The sequence below is a fragment of the Podarcis liolepis genome (assembly GCF_965112155.1).
Source record: "Podarcis liolepis genome assembly, chromosome: 1".
Classification (NCBI taxonomy): domain Eukaryota; kingdom Metazoa; phylum Chordata; class Lepidosauria; order Squamata; family Lacertidae; genus Podarcis; species Podarcis liolepis.
In genome coordinates this window covers 22,989,888-23,003,450 of record NC_139554.1, presented here as the reverse complement: position 1 = coordinate 23,003,450, position 13,563 = coordinate 22,989,888, and the positions used below count along the sequence as shown (strand labels likewise).

Genomic DNA, 13,563 nt, shown 5'->3' with positions numbered 1-13,563 from the left:
ATAAAAGCCAGTTTCCAGAGATCATGCTAAAGCTAGAGGGTAGTGGATAAATAGAAACCAAGATGGGGTTACACATATAAGATGTGATCCCATTTTACCAATTCTGTAAAAATACAAGTGGCGTGCTTAGATAGGAACAATAACAGGCAGTACTCCCATTTTACAGATCGAGAAACTGAGTGTCTTGAGCCAAAGACAACATAGTAAATTCATGGCAGAACTAAGAATTAGCTAAGATTCCTCTGTTAACAGGCAATTAAAGCTTTAGCTTACTAGTTTATCAATTATATCCAACTTGTAGGCCTAGATCTATTGTCCCACTGAAATCAATGAGAGAAGTTAGTTGTGACTCACTTCATCACCACTGATTTCAACAGAATTTTAGCACAACTAACAGCATCTGGATTGAATTCCTAGCATTTGGAGAAATGCAGGGCACTAATTCAGTTAACAAATGAACACAAAGACTCTTCAGTAAGAGTGAGTGAATTTTGTTAACATTACATTTGCTTTAATATATTTGCCAGGGTTTTTAGCAGGCAGAGGGGCTGAATACATCAACCGCGAGGAATTAGCATTGCACTCTGGACACTTTACAGAGAACTATCACACAAACTTTCGAGATCTGAGTTTCAAACAATTCTGCTTTAATCAGCACAGCTGGATGGGGAATGAATGGGCAAGATCAACGAAAGTGCCAAAGCACGAACTTTCACTAAAGCACCATAGATGTAGTTCCTGAAAACCAGTACTCTCCCTACTAGGAGTCACCTGCCACACTTAGGATCAGTACCTTGCCTTCGGGCACATTTTCCTCTAATAGCTTCCCGACAGGCGGAAATAAAACAGATAATGATGCTGGGGAAACTCTGCAGCTCTTGAGCTTCTGGCCTTTCCGACAAAACCAGATTTGTTGTTGTTGGGGTTTTTTAAGGCCACCTAGCCCCCTCCGCTTCCAGCCGCCCCTCATTCACAAGACGTGCCACTATCCGGGGAAGCTGCCGTTTGGCACAGATGGGCAAGGGGTCTACCTCAGCAGCGAGGCCACTCCGGTCAGGTCCCTTCATCCTCCTCCTTCTCCACTTCTTTCTCTCGCTTTCTTTGCTCCTGACCGCACTCCAGCGGACGACTCAGCCCCTCTGTGAGGCAGAAGCGCACCTGGCTGCCCCCCGGGGCGCGCGCGCGCGCTAGGCGGCCACTATCTCCAGCCTCCAACCGGATGAGGGACACGGGGTCGACGACGACTTGCCCCCCTCTCCCCACGAGGAGGAAAACCGGCTCCAAGACACCAACTTTCCCCGGGCGAGGGGAGGAGAAAAAGGAGAGGACCACGCGCACGCGCGCCTTGGAGAGGAGCGACTGCCCCGGGGCGGCTCCAGCTTCTCCTCACCTCCGCTCGCCTTTCCTTTTTCCTGCCCGGCTCTGTTTAATTGGGTTCCCGACTCCGCCCGCGAACGCGCACCTCTGAGGCGGCTTTATGCACCTCTCCCTTCCTCTCCTAAAACCAACACCTGCTGCCTTACGCTGCGCGCGAAATGCTTTTTTTGCCCCGGCTCCCTTTTACGCGTAAACGCCACCAGTTCTCGGTGGGCTTAGGCGGGTCCCTTCCCTCTTTTCTGGCGCCGAACCAAGGCGACGACCTCCCCCTCCCAATAGGCACTTTGCAAATGCAACGGTCCTTGCTAGCCCTCGGCCGGGCGCAAAACTTTCCTCAGCTGTCTACCTCGGTAGTATTTCCTTTCTCTTACCTAGACCCCTCGAGTCTGCACCAGCTACCTCTGCAACCTTCTGCCACATCCCATTGCTGGAAAATGTTGTTCCTCTATCGTAAGTAACGCAGCAGGTTTCCTGGCGGCTTGTGAGGGTTGTTGGTTGGGGTATTTTTTTTAAACTCTTGCACAGAAACGGGTCGGCCTTCCTCTCCAGGAAGCTTGCAAGCAGGTGCAGCAGCTGCTCTTCCGTTCTCTAATTGATTCCTGAGGCACGAAACCTAACTTCCTTTGGTTACCAGCCTTGGGCTTAAAAAAGAGAGAGAGCAAAAAAACAGCCGGATGCAGTAGCCTTTCTTGTGTGCCCTAAAGCTAGACTGCAGCAAATACTGTAATTTCCATGTTTGCAATATTTTGGTCTGTCCAGGCCTCCTCCTTTGCTCATGGGTGGTGAGAGGAATAAAAGGGCTTTCCCTGTTGAAATCTAGTTCAGCCTGACATTCAGGGACTAGGGGTTGGTTTAACAAAGCTGGATTGCACACATGAACATCCCATGCCTGCCCAGTTATTTATAGATTATATTTTTTGTTTGGTTTCCTAATTGTAAACCCAAACTGGGAGAACCTACATAGGAAGCCGCATTACACAGAGTCAGACTGTTGGTCCATCTACCTCAATATTGTGTATGCTGACTGACAGTGGCTCCCCAGGGTTTTAAGCGGGAGTCTCTCCCAGCCCTACCATGGATCTTCTGCTTGCAGGTCTACCTCTGAGCTAACATTGCTATTTTTATTTACACCACCTAAAAGCAGTGGCACACATTCTGTAGCATGGACACATTCTGAGTACCACAGCCAAGGCTCATTTGTACGGTGGATTATATTTCCAGCAGAGATTGATTATTGATTGATTGATTTTTATTTATTTATTTCTATACCACCCTTCAATCTGAAGATCTCTTGAGCGGTTCACAAGATAAAAATACAGGATACAAAATAAAAAGTACAAAATAAATAGTTAAAACAAAAACAAAACAATAACCCCACCCCCTCCACAAACACATTTAAAAGGCTGTAGAATATTAATCAGCCCAAAGTCTGGTTGAAGAGGAAGGTTTTTGCCTGGCACCTAAAGATGTATAATGAAGGTGCCAGATGAACTTCCCTGGGGAGAGCATTCCGCAAATGGGGAGCCACTTCAGAAAAGGCCCGTTCTCGTGTTGCCGTCCTCTGGAGGCACACAAAAAAGGGCCTCAAGATGATTATTGCAGAATCCGGGTTGGTTTATATGGGGAGAGGCGGACCTTGAGATGCTTCTGGCAGATGACAAACTCCACTAAATTTCAGATCACTTAATGGGATTATTTCTTAGAAGCATCTACAGAAACTCACTGTTTCAAAATAGCATTATAGATTTCCTGCTCAGTTTCTATTAGCAGGACTATCCATGTGGCAATTCTATGAGGCAATATCCTGAGTTGACAAAAGGCTTGTGATAGCCCTGAGAATTTGTCCCCATGGGAGTTAACATGACTAAGGTGGTGGTCAGAAGATATAACCCCTCAGGATCCTGCCTCTAGCCAGGTGGAGGTGGCTCTCCTGAAAAATAAAAAAGTGAACAATAACAAGAAATACTTACCAAATCCAACTCCCCACCCCAGTTTCACTGTATCCAAGAGCAGGCCTTTAGACTTTCGCCAGATCTATTATCTTAATGAAATCTGAAATGTTAACTTTGCTTTCCTCTCATTTATTCAATACCTTAATGATCTCGTCGTCTTATCGGCAACTTTCATGCCCCAGGCTCATTTATGTGACAGTGGCTACTCTCCTTGACAAATGCATGACAAGACCCAAAATAAGGAAGGGATATGACAAAAATAGAATTGATGAACAGGGAAGGTCTGCTTCAAAAAAAAAAAAAAAAAGGTACTCCTTCCTCATTCCTGCTCTGTGTGAGGATACACATAGCAACTTATTGTTGCTTGTCTCACCGATTCCCTTAGGTGGTTGAGTGCTATCACTGGTAGCAAAACAAGACCACTCCAACATAATAGCGATGCATAAATATATTAAGTTGGAAAAAGGTGATTTAATAATAATACAGTGGTACCTTGGGTTAAGCATTTAATTGGTTCCGGAGGTCCGTTCTTAACCAGAAACTGTTCTTAACCTGAAGCACCACTTTAGCTAATGGGGCCTCCTGCTGCTACTGTGCCGCCGGAGCACAATTTCTGTTCTCATCCTGAAGCAAAGTTTATTAACCCGAGGTACTATTTCTGGGTTGGCGGAGTCTGTAACCTGAAGCGTATGTAACCCGAGGTACCACTGTAATAATAATATGAGTTTGTTGGTGCCTGGACTCGCCTTCTAATTCTTAGGTGACAGACACTGGATTTAACATGTTAAAATACAAGCTAGGAGCCAGCCTGGTAATGCCCTGCTAAAGCAGAGGTTTTAGGAGGACAAAGGAAGTGTCTTTGTGCCAGAGGATAAATGGGAGTGCGGCCCTCCCTCAACTCAGAATTAGTTAGAAAGTTAGAACTAGCTACTTTAGTTGAAGTAATTTTTACAGTTGGAAGGAAAGTAGTTGTTTTCAGGATTGCAGTTGGGGGTGATGTAGGTTGGAGGAAAAATATTTGCAGAGAGACAGAGGGCCATGGCTGATTTCTGCTGGCGTCCAGGACAAGCAAGAACCTCTTGTAGTGTAATGCTGTGAGCCCCTCCATCATAGGCTTAGGTTGTATACATGTGTAAATAAACAACAAAGACAACATGGTTTCCCCTGTGCCTCATTTCCAAAGGGAACACAAAGCCCGGCTAAGCACCAAGACCCCTGGAATCTTGCGCGGCTCAGAGATTGGGGTGGTGTGCAACCAGGACCATCTTAAGTATATCCGGCGCCGTGGTGCAGTGCTCCCTCCGGTGCCCCCTCCATTTCCCAGAGTTGTCCACCTTTTTTTAGGGAGGATGGCACTGCTTGCGGGGCTGGAGGAGGTGGGCAGCGGCTGGAGGGCGGCTCCTCCGGCGGGGAAGAGGCGGAGGCTGGATGCGGCGCCTCCCGGCTCAGCCGGCTGCTTCATGCCACAGTGGCCATGGCAGACGGAGGCTCCAGGCACAGCGCTGCTTCGGTGCGGCATGGCGGAGGCGGGCGAGGATGGCGAGCTGATGCTGGGAGGTGCCGCATCCAGCCTCCGCCTCTTCCCTGGCGCCCTCCATAACTTGGCACCCTGGCGCCCCGTGCCACTAGGCTCTGTGGGGGAGACGCCCCTGTGTGCAACACTGGTGTTAGAAATGGGATTTGTGTTTCTTAGAAGTATGCCTGAGCCAAAAAGGGAAGAACAGCAACACTCCTTGAGCAGCTTGAGAGAATGAAGCAGTGGCTGAGCCAGTGGTTTGATAAAACGAGCCAGCTGCTGATAGAGTGGGGGAGAGTCCTCCGTGAAGAGGGAAGCGTGACTGCATGCAGGGTGGGTGGGAGCCCTGCCTGATGAGATGCAGACATTAGCTGAAGGCAAGGGGACAGGACGCCTCAGAAAAGTGCATCCTATCTGGAAGTGAAGAGCTGTTTCTGACTGATTACTTCCTGGGAGCCCATTGTTGAACATTTCACACACACAAACCCCCATTTTTAGGAAAAGACCACAGGTAGAGGTGGGACAGAATGTTTGACTCCCCATTTACATTTTGCTCTCTATATACTGAATTCACAGATCACACAGTGGCCTTCTGCCATTCTTTTGGGCTGACCTGGACCAAAAGCATGCAACATGGGTCATGTAATCTCTGTTTTCAAAGCTGAGATTGCTTCCATTGATGACTGCAGTCAAATTCAGGATTCTGTTCCAATTATTTCCCAGAATTTATAATTTTCTTAGCAACTTACTGTTGAAAAAGTTGTTTCAGGAAAGGGAACTTTTTGAATGGGAAACCACCCACAAGCATACCTGACCTTGAAATGCTTTCATTTGTCAGAAATGATTTCCGTCACCTCGACAAACAATCCTGGTCATGACCTGAATATCTGAAACAAACGCATTGGACATCTGGCATGGCTTCCTTGGTTGAGTCAGGCTGAAAGTGAAAATTTATATTGACATGCAGCAATACAAATGAATTGCAAAGCCATTTGAGAAAACAAACTTAACTGGAAACATTGCAGAGTCAACAAAGCAGAATTACTGTAATAAGATTCTTAAGTGTGTTTATTTATGTACAGATTTTGATCTATCCCACAGCTAGCCAGCTTGTGTTCTGTGGGCAGCATCTAGCTCTCCAGTAGGGCTGGGTGATATCTGGTTTTCCACATCACAATATATCACCAGCTAAATATCTTGATATATCATAATATATATCGGCAGCGGCAGAAGACCTTGCTGGGCCTCCCCCCAGTGGCAGAGGGTCCCACCATACCCCCTTGCAGCAGCGGAGGGTACGCCACATTTCCCCCGCAGCAGCAGAGGGGCTTGCCATACTTCCTCACGGTGACAGAGAGTCCCACCCATCTGAAAAGTATCTATGGTATCGGTTTGGCTGAGCTACCACCTGGGAAGCTGTCAGTCTCCACCTTTGCTCACCCATATATTGCCTTGTTGAAACACTTATCACAATGTTATTTCAACGATTTGGCGATTTATCACACGGCCCTACCCTCCAGATGATATTGGTAAGCCTGCGAAAACCTTTAGCATGGGACAGTGTCCACAAACCCTGGGGTCTGCAGAGCTCTCAGTTCATCCCCTTCACCATGTAGGAGTGAAGAGAATAACGACAGCTTTTCCTCGTCTCTCCCCCTTTTGATTCCTTCCTGGCAGGGGTGTTTTTATTTTTTTAAAAAAATACTGATTTCTCCACCCACTGCAATTCCAGAGCCAGAGTGGATATCCTCCATCATTCTCTCTTAAGGTGTCTCTTGTAATGAGCTTAAGCAACAGATCAGAGAAGGCCAACAAGTGAAATATGGGAGACAGTTAGGGAATCCTGACCACTGCCTCGTGTGATGAGTCATGTAACTGCAGTCTCTCAGGTAGGAAACTTACAGATTTGTTGTGGCTCCACTTGCCCCAGCTAGCCACAGGCTCCCCCACCCTAGACAGGAAGTAGTGAAAAGGACATCCTTTCCCAGTTGATCAACAAGGTCTTCTTGAGTACCAGTGCACTGCATAGTTTTGGTCCTGCTCCCAACTCGTTATCTGTGTCTGCCTCCTGGTTTGTCCTGTGATCTTGACCCCTGGGCTTGTTATCTAGACCTGCCTTGCATGCCACAAAGTTACCAGGAGAACAATAAAACACACTGACACGAAGTATTTTGGTTTACGGGTTCAAATAGGCCACAACTTTATTGGTTACAGATGTGAGCGGTTTGGCTTAGGCATTGGCTTAGGCTATATCTTGACTCCTGCCCGTCTGCAAGGAGTCCACTTAAGGGTAAACCACCGATAAGGGGTGCCCTATGACTTAGTTCAAATGGGGCACCCCAAGGGGTCCCCATAGGGGCTGTGACATGGCTCTAGCCCATGTCCAGGCTTCGGACAGGATTCACACCCTGGATCCCTTTAACAGGTTACCCTTACCGAAGAGGGGCAGGTGAAGGCAGCAACCTCCCCTCCAACCAAACAAAGGCTTACCCAATGCCTAACCTCACCAAAGCTGTGACAATTGCTACTAAGTAGGCGGAAACCAAATGGCCGGTGCCAATTTGACAAGTGGGAAAAAATCCTACCCAGCCCCAAAAATATGGCGACCGGCAATTGTCCATAGCAAGGTCATATCAGAACAAAGCATGAAAAGAGGGCAGGTGGGTAGGGAGATCTGGTGATGGGGCAAGAAAGAGGGTCCCAGCCGGCTGCACCGTGGTTAAATCGCCTGCGGCCACACCCACCCTGCCGACTGATGGGCTGGGGCTGTCCCACAGAGGGCAGAACCCCAGCAATTATGACGTGATGCAGGGAAGAGGTATCATCCCTTAGGCCGGTAAACTGTGAGACCCAGCTACCTGACCGCAACGCCGCCCACCAGGTGAAAGGTGGGCAGACTTCTGCTTGCATGTTCTCCAGTTCTGTTTACTCTTCAGTCTGGGCTCCCTTTTCCTAGCCACCTGACTCTCTTCCTGGTGCTGACCACAGCCCTGACATCTAGATTTTTCAGGATCTCCAGCCCTCTTGGGTGCTATGACAGTAGTGTGTGCAAAAGTGTCAGCCTCAGCTGCTGGTTTAAACAGTCCCTCACATTTCAATTGTTGGCCTTCTCTGATCCGTTGCTTAAGCTGGTTGCAAAATACACCTTAAGAGGAAGACAAAATAGCAAGACATGAATGCAAGTGCACATGTAAAAAAAATAACATCTTTATTCCCATAGAAATATATCTATTCCCATATATCTTTCCAAGAAAAACACCTATATCTTAGGGAAAATGTACTTATTTACTTGTTCACTTGTTTGTTTTTATCACACCCTATATCAAAGGTAGAGTGGAAGACTGATGCCTAAAAATAGAGTGAAAATGTAAAGTAAATCAAGGGGGGAATCCTGCTGTACAACAAATTTTCTTGTTTAATTCAGATTTTGGACAAAGTTCACCTTCACTGACTACAAAAAGAGCAGACTTTTTTCTTTTTGCAATGTCTCTTGCATTGCGTTGTGCATCTGTTTACACTGCTCCAGTAATGTAAGTCGTTTTTCCTGTTATGGAAGAAGGGTCAATCCATCATAACTGCTAAGAATGTTACATGCGTATTCTGTCTCGGGGGGGGGGGCGGCTCACAGAGCCTTGAGACTCTTGCATGAGTCTCATTTCCACTGAAATTCATCTCAAAATAAACTTGCTAATTTAAAAGAATCCACAGCATTTTTCTTACTTTATGCAAGTCCAGTCTCTTAAACTTTGATATACACTTTAGATCACACACTTCATGAAAAATGTTACATGTGCTTGGATAATATAACTCACTTTGGATCAAAAAGCTCAGGATCTGTGCCTGTGCAATGATAACATACAAAAAACTGCAAATCACTCCCTTCATAGGGTGGTGCTTTAGTCCAAGTGCAAGCTGAATTATCTTGTACACACGGACTGCAGATCATGTTTTATCTCCTGCATGTTAGCATAAGGAATGGGCTGCAACCTGTACTACAGTCTATAGCATTTATTTTCCAAACGACTGGATTATTTGAAATTATTCAAGAAATAACTCAGAAGCATCAGTGATAACTTGATGGTGCTAATATGCCAGTCAAAATAATGAGGGACGTTGTTTCCTTGTTTGTTCTCTGATAGAAAGTAATTTTATTTGCCGTGAAGGCTGTACCTTTCCAAAAGAGCAAACACCCAGCTGCCTAAAGGTGTATTCCTTTGTATTCATCTGTCAGAATACTTGTTTTGATGCATAACCTCAAAGGGGGCGGTTGTTGATTTTAACCCAGGGATGAGCAGGTATTCATTTTGCTACAGCTGACAATGTGACTTTCAGTGCGTGTGCTTATGCCATGACATAATGTATAATGTCAGTGGGTGTCGAAAGATTCAGTCCATCGTATTCAGAGAAGAACCTTGGTTCACACTCCAGTTGGCATACTTACAGGAACTGAGCTACTGCAAGGACTTCAAAATGAGCAGTAAAGAGTCACTTAAGTCCTTAAGTGACTCTTTACTGCTCATTTTGAAGTCCTTGCAGTAGCTCAGTTCCTGTAAGTATGCCAACTATGGGTCTTTAGTATTAGCCAGCACTGTGCCAGGCTAACACATTTCATTTGAACTAAAAGGAATTTGGCAATCACCTGTGAGAGAGCCGCAAAGGAGTACAAAATAAATATTTATTTTCAGAATTGGGGCTCGACAGTAACTCAGTGATGGTGGCACATAATTTGCAGAACTTCCTATGCAGAACTTCTTATGATCATTCCCCAGTATCTCCAGTTAAAAGAAAGGACCATGTAGCCTGTAATATGAAATAACCTTCACACAATAAGACTTCACACAAAACCCTGGAAGGAATCTCCCAGTTAGAGCAGACAATGTTGACTAGATGGGCAGTCTCCTGGTATAATTCCACCAATTATAATACTATCAAATTATAATGCTTGATATGGGTAGTATGTGGGTCCAGCCATTGGGCAGCTTCCCTCCAACATGAGTAACTTCGTTTTCCATATGGGCAAGTCCATCCAGTTACAATTCCACCAATTAGAATCCCACCCACTTTAAAATTGGATGTCCTTTATCCCACCTTTTCAGCAAGGTCTCAAGGTGGCTAACAAGCAGAGCATACCCAATAAAACAAGCAAACGCACACTAGCAACATGCTATAAAACAACTAGAAGCAACAGTTTGGAAACAAATAAATACAGAGCTGGTGTAGTTCAGATTTAGAAGAGGAGAATACAGATAATCTAAAAGCAATTAAATGCCTCAAGTTGCTTGAGAGAATAAGGTGGTCACTGCCTGCACATAACAGGTAGTAATGACACATGAAGGTATCTCAGGAGGGTGTCCACAGCATGGCAAACTCTCTTACCTTTTAGCCTGTGACTCAGCATAATCATATTGTTTGTATGCTTAACGCACCACAAGTTTAGAAGGAAGACAGGGAGCGAATGAATTCCAGGGCCTATTGATGGTGAATCCAAGTGTGGAAATGTTTGTCTTAGAATAGTAACAACAGGGAAATGGTGTAGGGGTGGGGTGGGGAAGGACTTCTGTTCAAGGACCGCTTTTGTTTTCCTTCATTTCAGATTTCAATACCCAGAAATGTGTGTGGGCTGCAGCCCAGCTATAGCTGCAGACGACTTGCTGTATATAGCTGATGAGTGTTGCCGTACACCTGAATAAGTTTGTTAGCCAACCAGTTCATTAGGACCATCAGGATACGAAGGTGCATTCTGATTCCTATGTTGAATTGACTACATGTGTGAAGATCTGCATCTGTTTGCAGATCCTCTTGGCTGACTTAAGGACAATCCATAGCTGTTCTCTTAGGTCTTGTGAGGTACTTGTTTTAGCTGTTCTTGTCTCCCCTTGAAATATGTGGCATAGACACTTGACTTCTCTAACACAGCTTCCCATGCAAGAGGGCCGTGTTCAGGCTTAGCCCTAGCTATTCCACCCCCTGAAGGGATCCCTCTATACTGCTTTACAATTCCTTCGGAGGCTAAACGAAGGGCCTTTACCTGTGCCCGTCTCAACTGTTTTCCTACAGCAGTTCTGTCGGGTCGTTACTCCAGAGTTCCCAGCGCAAATAGAACATGCTCCTGCAATGACACGGTTCTGGAGACTATGGAACATGTAATGCTCTTCTGTCCCTACTGGACAGATGAAAGATCTCGGTTCCTAACTCCTCTCGTGAACAAGCTTCATCTCCCAATCCAGCCTTGGATAGTGTCCCTTCTTCTGCAGGATTCTGACCGTTGGATTACCGAGATGACAGCTAATTTCCTGCTTAGTGTGATGAAGAGGAAAGCGGCACCAACTCCTTCCTCAATACCACAGATGTAGTCGATACGCCGCACAATCGAACCTGTTTTTTGTATTCTCTGTCACTCAATGTTTTAAATCTCCCGTTACCTTTGTTATCCCCATTTTCTCAAAGTATTCGCCCAGAACGGCATACACTTTTATCTCCCCACCCCCATTTTATGTTGTTATTTCTATGTATATTATGCTATGGCCGCATGGCTAATGCAATAAAATCATTATTATTATGTGGCATAGATAATTTGCCTTCTGGTATGTTCTGCTAAACATGATGTACTCTTTCTTGCAAAAACAAACAAACAGAAACTGTCCCAGAGGAAAGGGGGGGACTATTGGCGCACTACACTACCAATTTTGGAAGTATTAAATGCTGGAGTTCTTCAGCAGTAGTCACCATTTCCCTTTGAGGAGTGTGTGTGCAAGTCACCACTTGGATGAAAATTGTGATGCCAAAATAATTATTCCCTAAGGTGTTTGTCTGTCTGTCTATCTATCTATCTATCTATCTATCTATCTATCTATCTATCTATCTATCTGCTCTGAATTCTGTCAACTCCTAATAGTTTGCCTGCTCCCTATCTGTACAGATTTGCTGTTGGTATCCATCTGTCTTGGGAGACCATGGAGGAGTGCATCTTTGGGGTTGAAGTCAACCTGTTGGAAGGTAGTCCTGCCTAAATGCATCTCCCCGACCCCTGACCTCTCCTAAACAATTCCCGAACAACTTAGTGAGCTCCTGACAATAAGATAATTTAATAGATTTGGTGCAGACATCTCCCTCTGCTTGCAGAAGAGTCCCAAAGATGGGACTCTGTTGTGCGCTGAAGGGTGAGGTGTTGATTTTTCGCAATCCTCTCTGCCACATGCACCATCTCCTCCCATTCTGTTCCATAGGGTTATTCAACCCTCCAGAGCAGATTTAGGGGAACGGCCATAGGGATGGGGTGAGACAGGTGTGCAGGGGGAAAGGAATGAGCTGTACATTTTCCTCCTCCCCCTTTCTACCTGTGGGTAGCATTCAACTGAAGATATGTCTGTATCCACCCTTTTGATTTTTGCCATAGGAACATAGGAAACTGCCTCATACTGAGTCAGTCTGTGGCTTTACACGAATGAGCAAATGTGTGGGTTCCCAAAGAAGGGATTGTGGCCACTTTCCCCCTCCCCAGTCATCCTGCTGGTGCTGCGCTGTGCCAAACGGGACTCTGTACAAGCTCTGGCAATCAGCTCCAACATGCTGGGTATGGCATGGCTGCACCCATACAAAGAATGTAAGCAAAAATATGTCACCAGGTGTTATTGGATTGTCAGACTTGGACTGTGGGGAAGATAAAGGATCTGGCACCCTGGCCAGATGAAGTTCTTATCCTCTGATCCAGACAAACTACAAACTCCAACCAAGGCACGTCCATGGCTTAGTGCAGCAGAACAACCAGGAAGGAGCAAAGCAGCCACAATCTCCTCTCTGGGAGCCTTAAAGGAGGACTGGCCCAGTGTGTCTTGCTGCATTTCTCAGTAGTAGTGCTTTATTGCAGAATGGTTTATGGCAGCACAACTGGAGCTGAAGCGGATTTGCAGCACTTTTGCAGCACTCGAGTAGTTCAAGTTGCAGCATCTCAAGGAACATTAAATATATCATTGCATTTAACATGCCTGCTTTTTCCTTTCTATAATGTGGGGTGGAGGTGATCAGAATTGGAACTGTTGTGTTCATGAGGGGAGTCGTTGGAAGCAGCCTTCCTGGTACTAGCAGCAGCTTGTGGTTTTATCACAACTTCAAATGGGAAACTCCTCGCATTGTGTGGTTCCAATCACACACGCACCCTAACACATTAAATACAACCACAAATTTTATGCCAGGAATGGGTTAAGCTGAAAAACAAATAATACGTTTGGTTATTTTAATTTACAACAATCAACATTTTTGGCCAGGATCTTCCAGATAGTTTAAACAAATGAATAAGTTACCTGTTGAGCACAGAAGGAACTAGTTTATTTATACTATTCTCAAAACAGAATAGTGTACTGTAGATAGTTGCAAAATTTATTCAGCTTGCAGAATTCAGTGTTTCGCTCTTCTGCGAAATTTTGAATTGTAATACAGCAAACTGTAAAAACCCTCAGACATAAATATGAAGCTAAAGATATGATTGTTTTAAAATAACAGCAATAACTTAGCGTTTGCATCATACATTAAGAGTATTCAAGGCTCACGTACATTGTCTCAGTAATTCTCCCAGCATCCCCGCAAGGCAGATCGGTATCATTCCCCACATTGCAAAAAACTTGTCTAAGACTACAGTTACCAGGCGAGTTAATGGCAGAGGTGAAATCTGAATGGAAGATTTTCTGATTCACAGCTCAGCCTCTTAGCCACTACACCAGC

The 13,563-nt window shown here is 45.4% G+C and overlaps 1 protein-coding gene and 1 long non-coding RNA gene across 5 annotated transcripts in view; one reads left to right on the top strand and one right to left on the bottom strand.

Moving 5' to 3' along the window:
• TC2N (tandem C2 domains, nuclear) overlaps positions 1-2,172 on the bottom strand; it is a 36,006-nt gene extending 33,834 nt beyond the window's left edge. The window contains exon 1 of one of the 4 annotated variants that reach the window (XM_083502486.1): positions 1,749-2,172. Coding sequence is in view for 1 of the 4 variants with exons in the window: in XM_083502483.1 (XP_083358609.1) it covers positions 1,032-1,067 (36 nt within the window). In the remaining 3 variants the exon portion in view is untranslated. Of the gene's footprint in view, positions 1-1,031; positions 1,387-1,748 lie in introns of those variants that run through there. The other 3 variants (XM_083502485.1, XM_083502483.1, XM_083502484.1) reach the window with 3 other exon arrangements.
• LOC310707225 lies at positions 1,688-8,546 on the top strand. Its single transcript, XR_014526395.1, has 2 exons — positions 1,688-1,827; positions 5,684-8,546. It is a non-coding gene; the product is annotated as an uncharacterized lncRNA (long non-coding RNA).
• Positions 8,547-13,563: the final 5,017 nt, after the last annotated feature.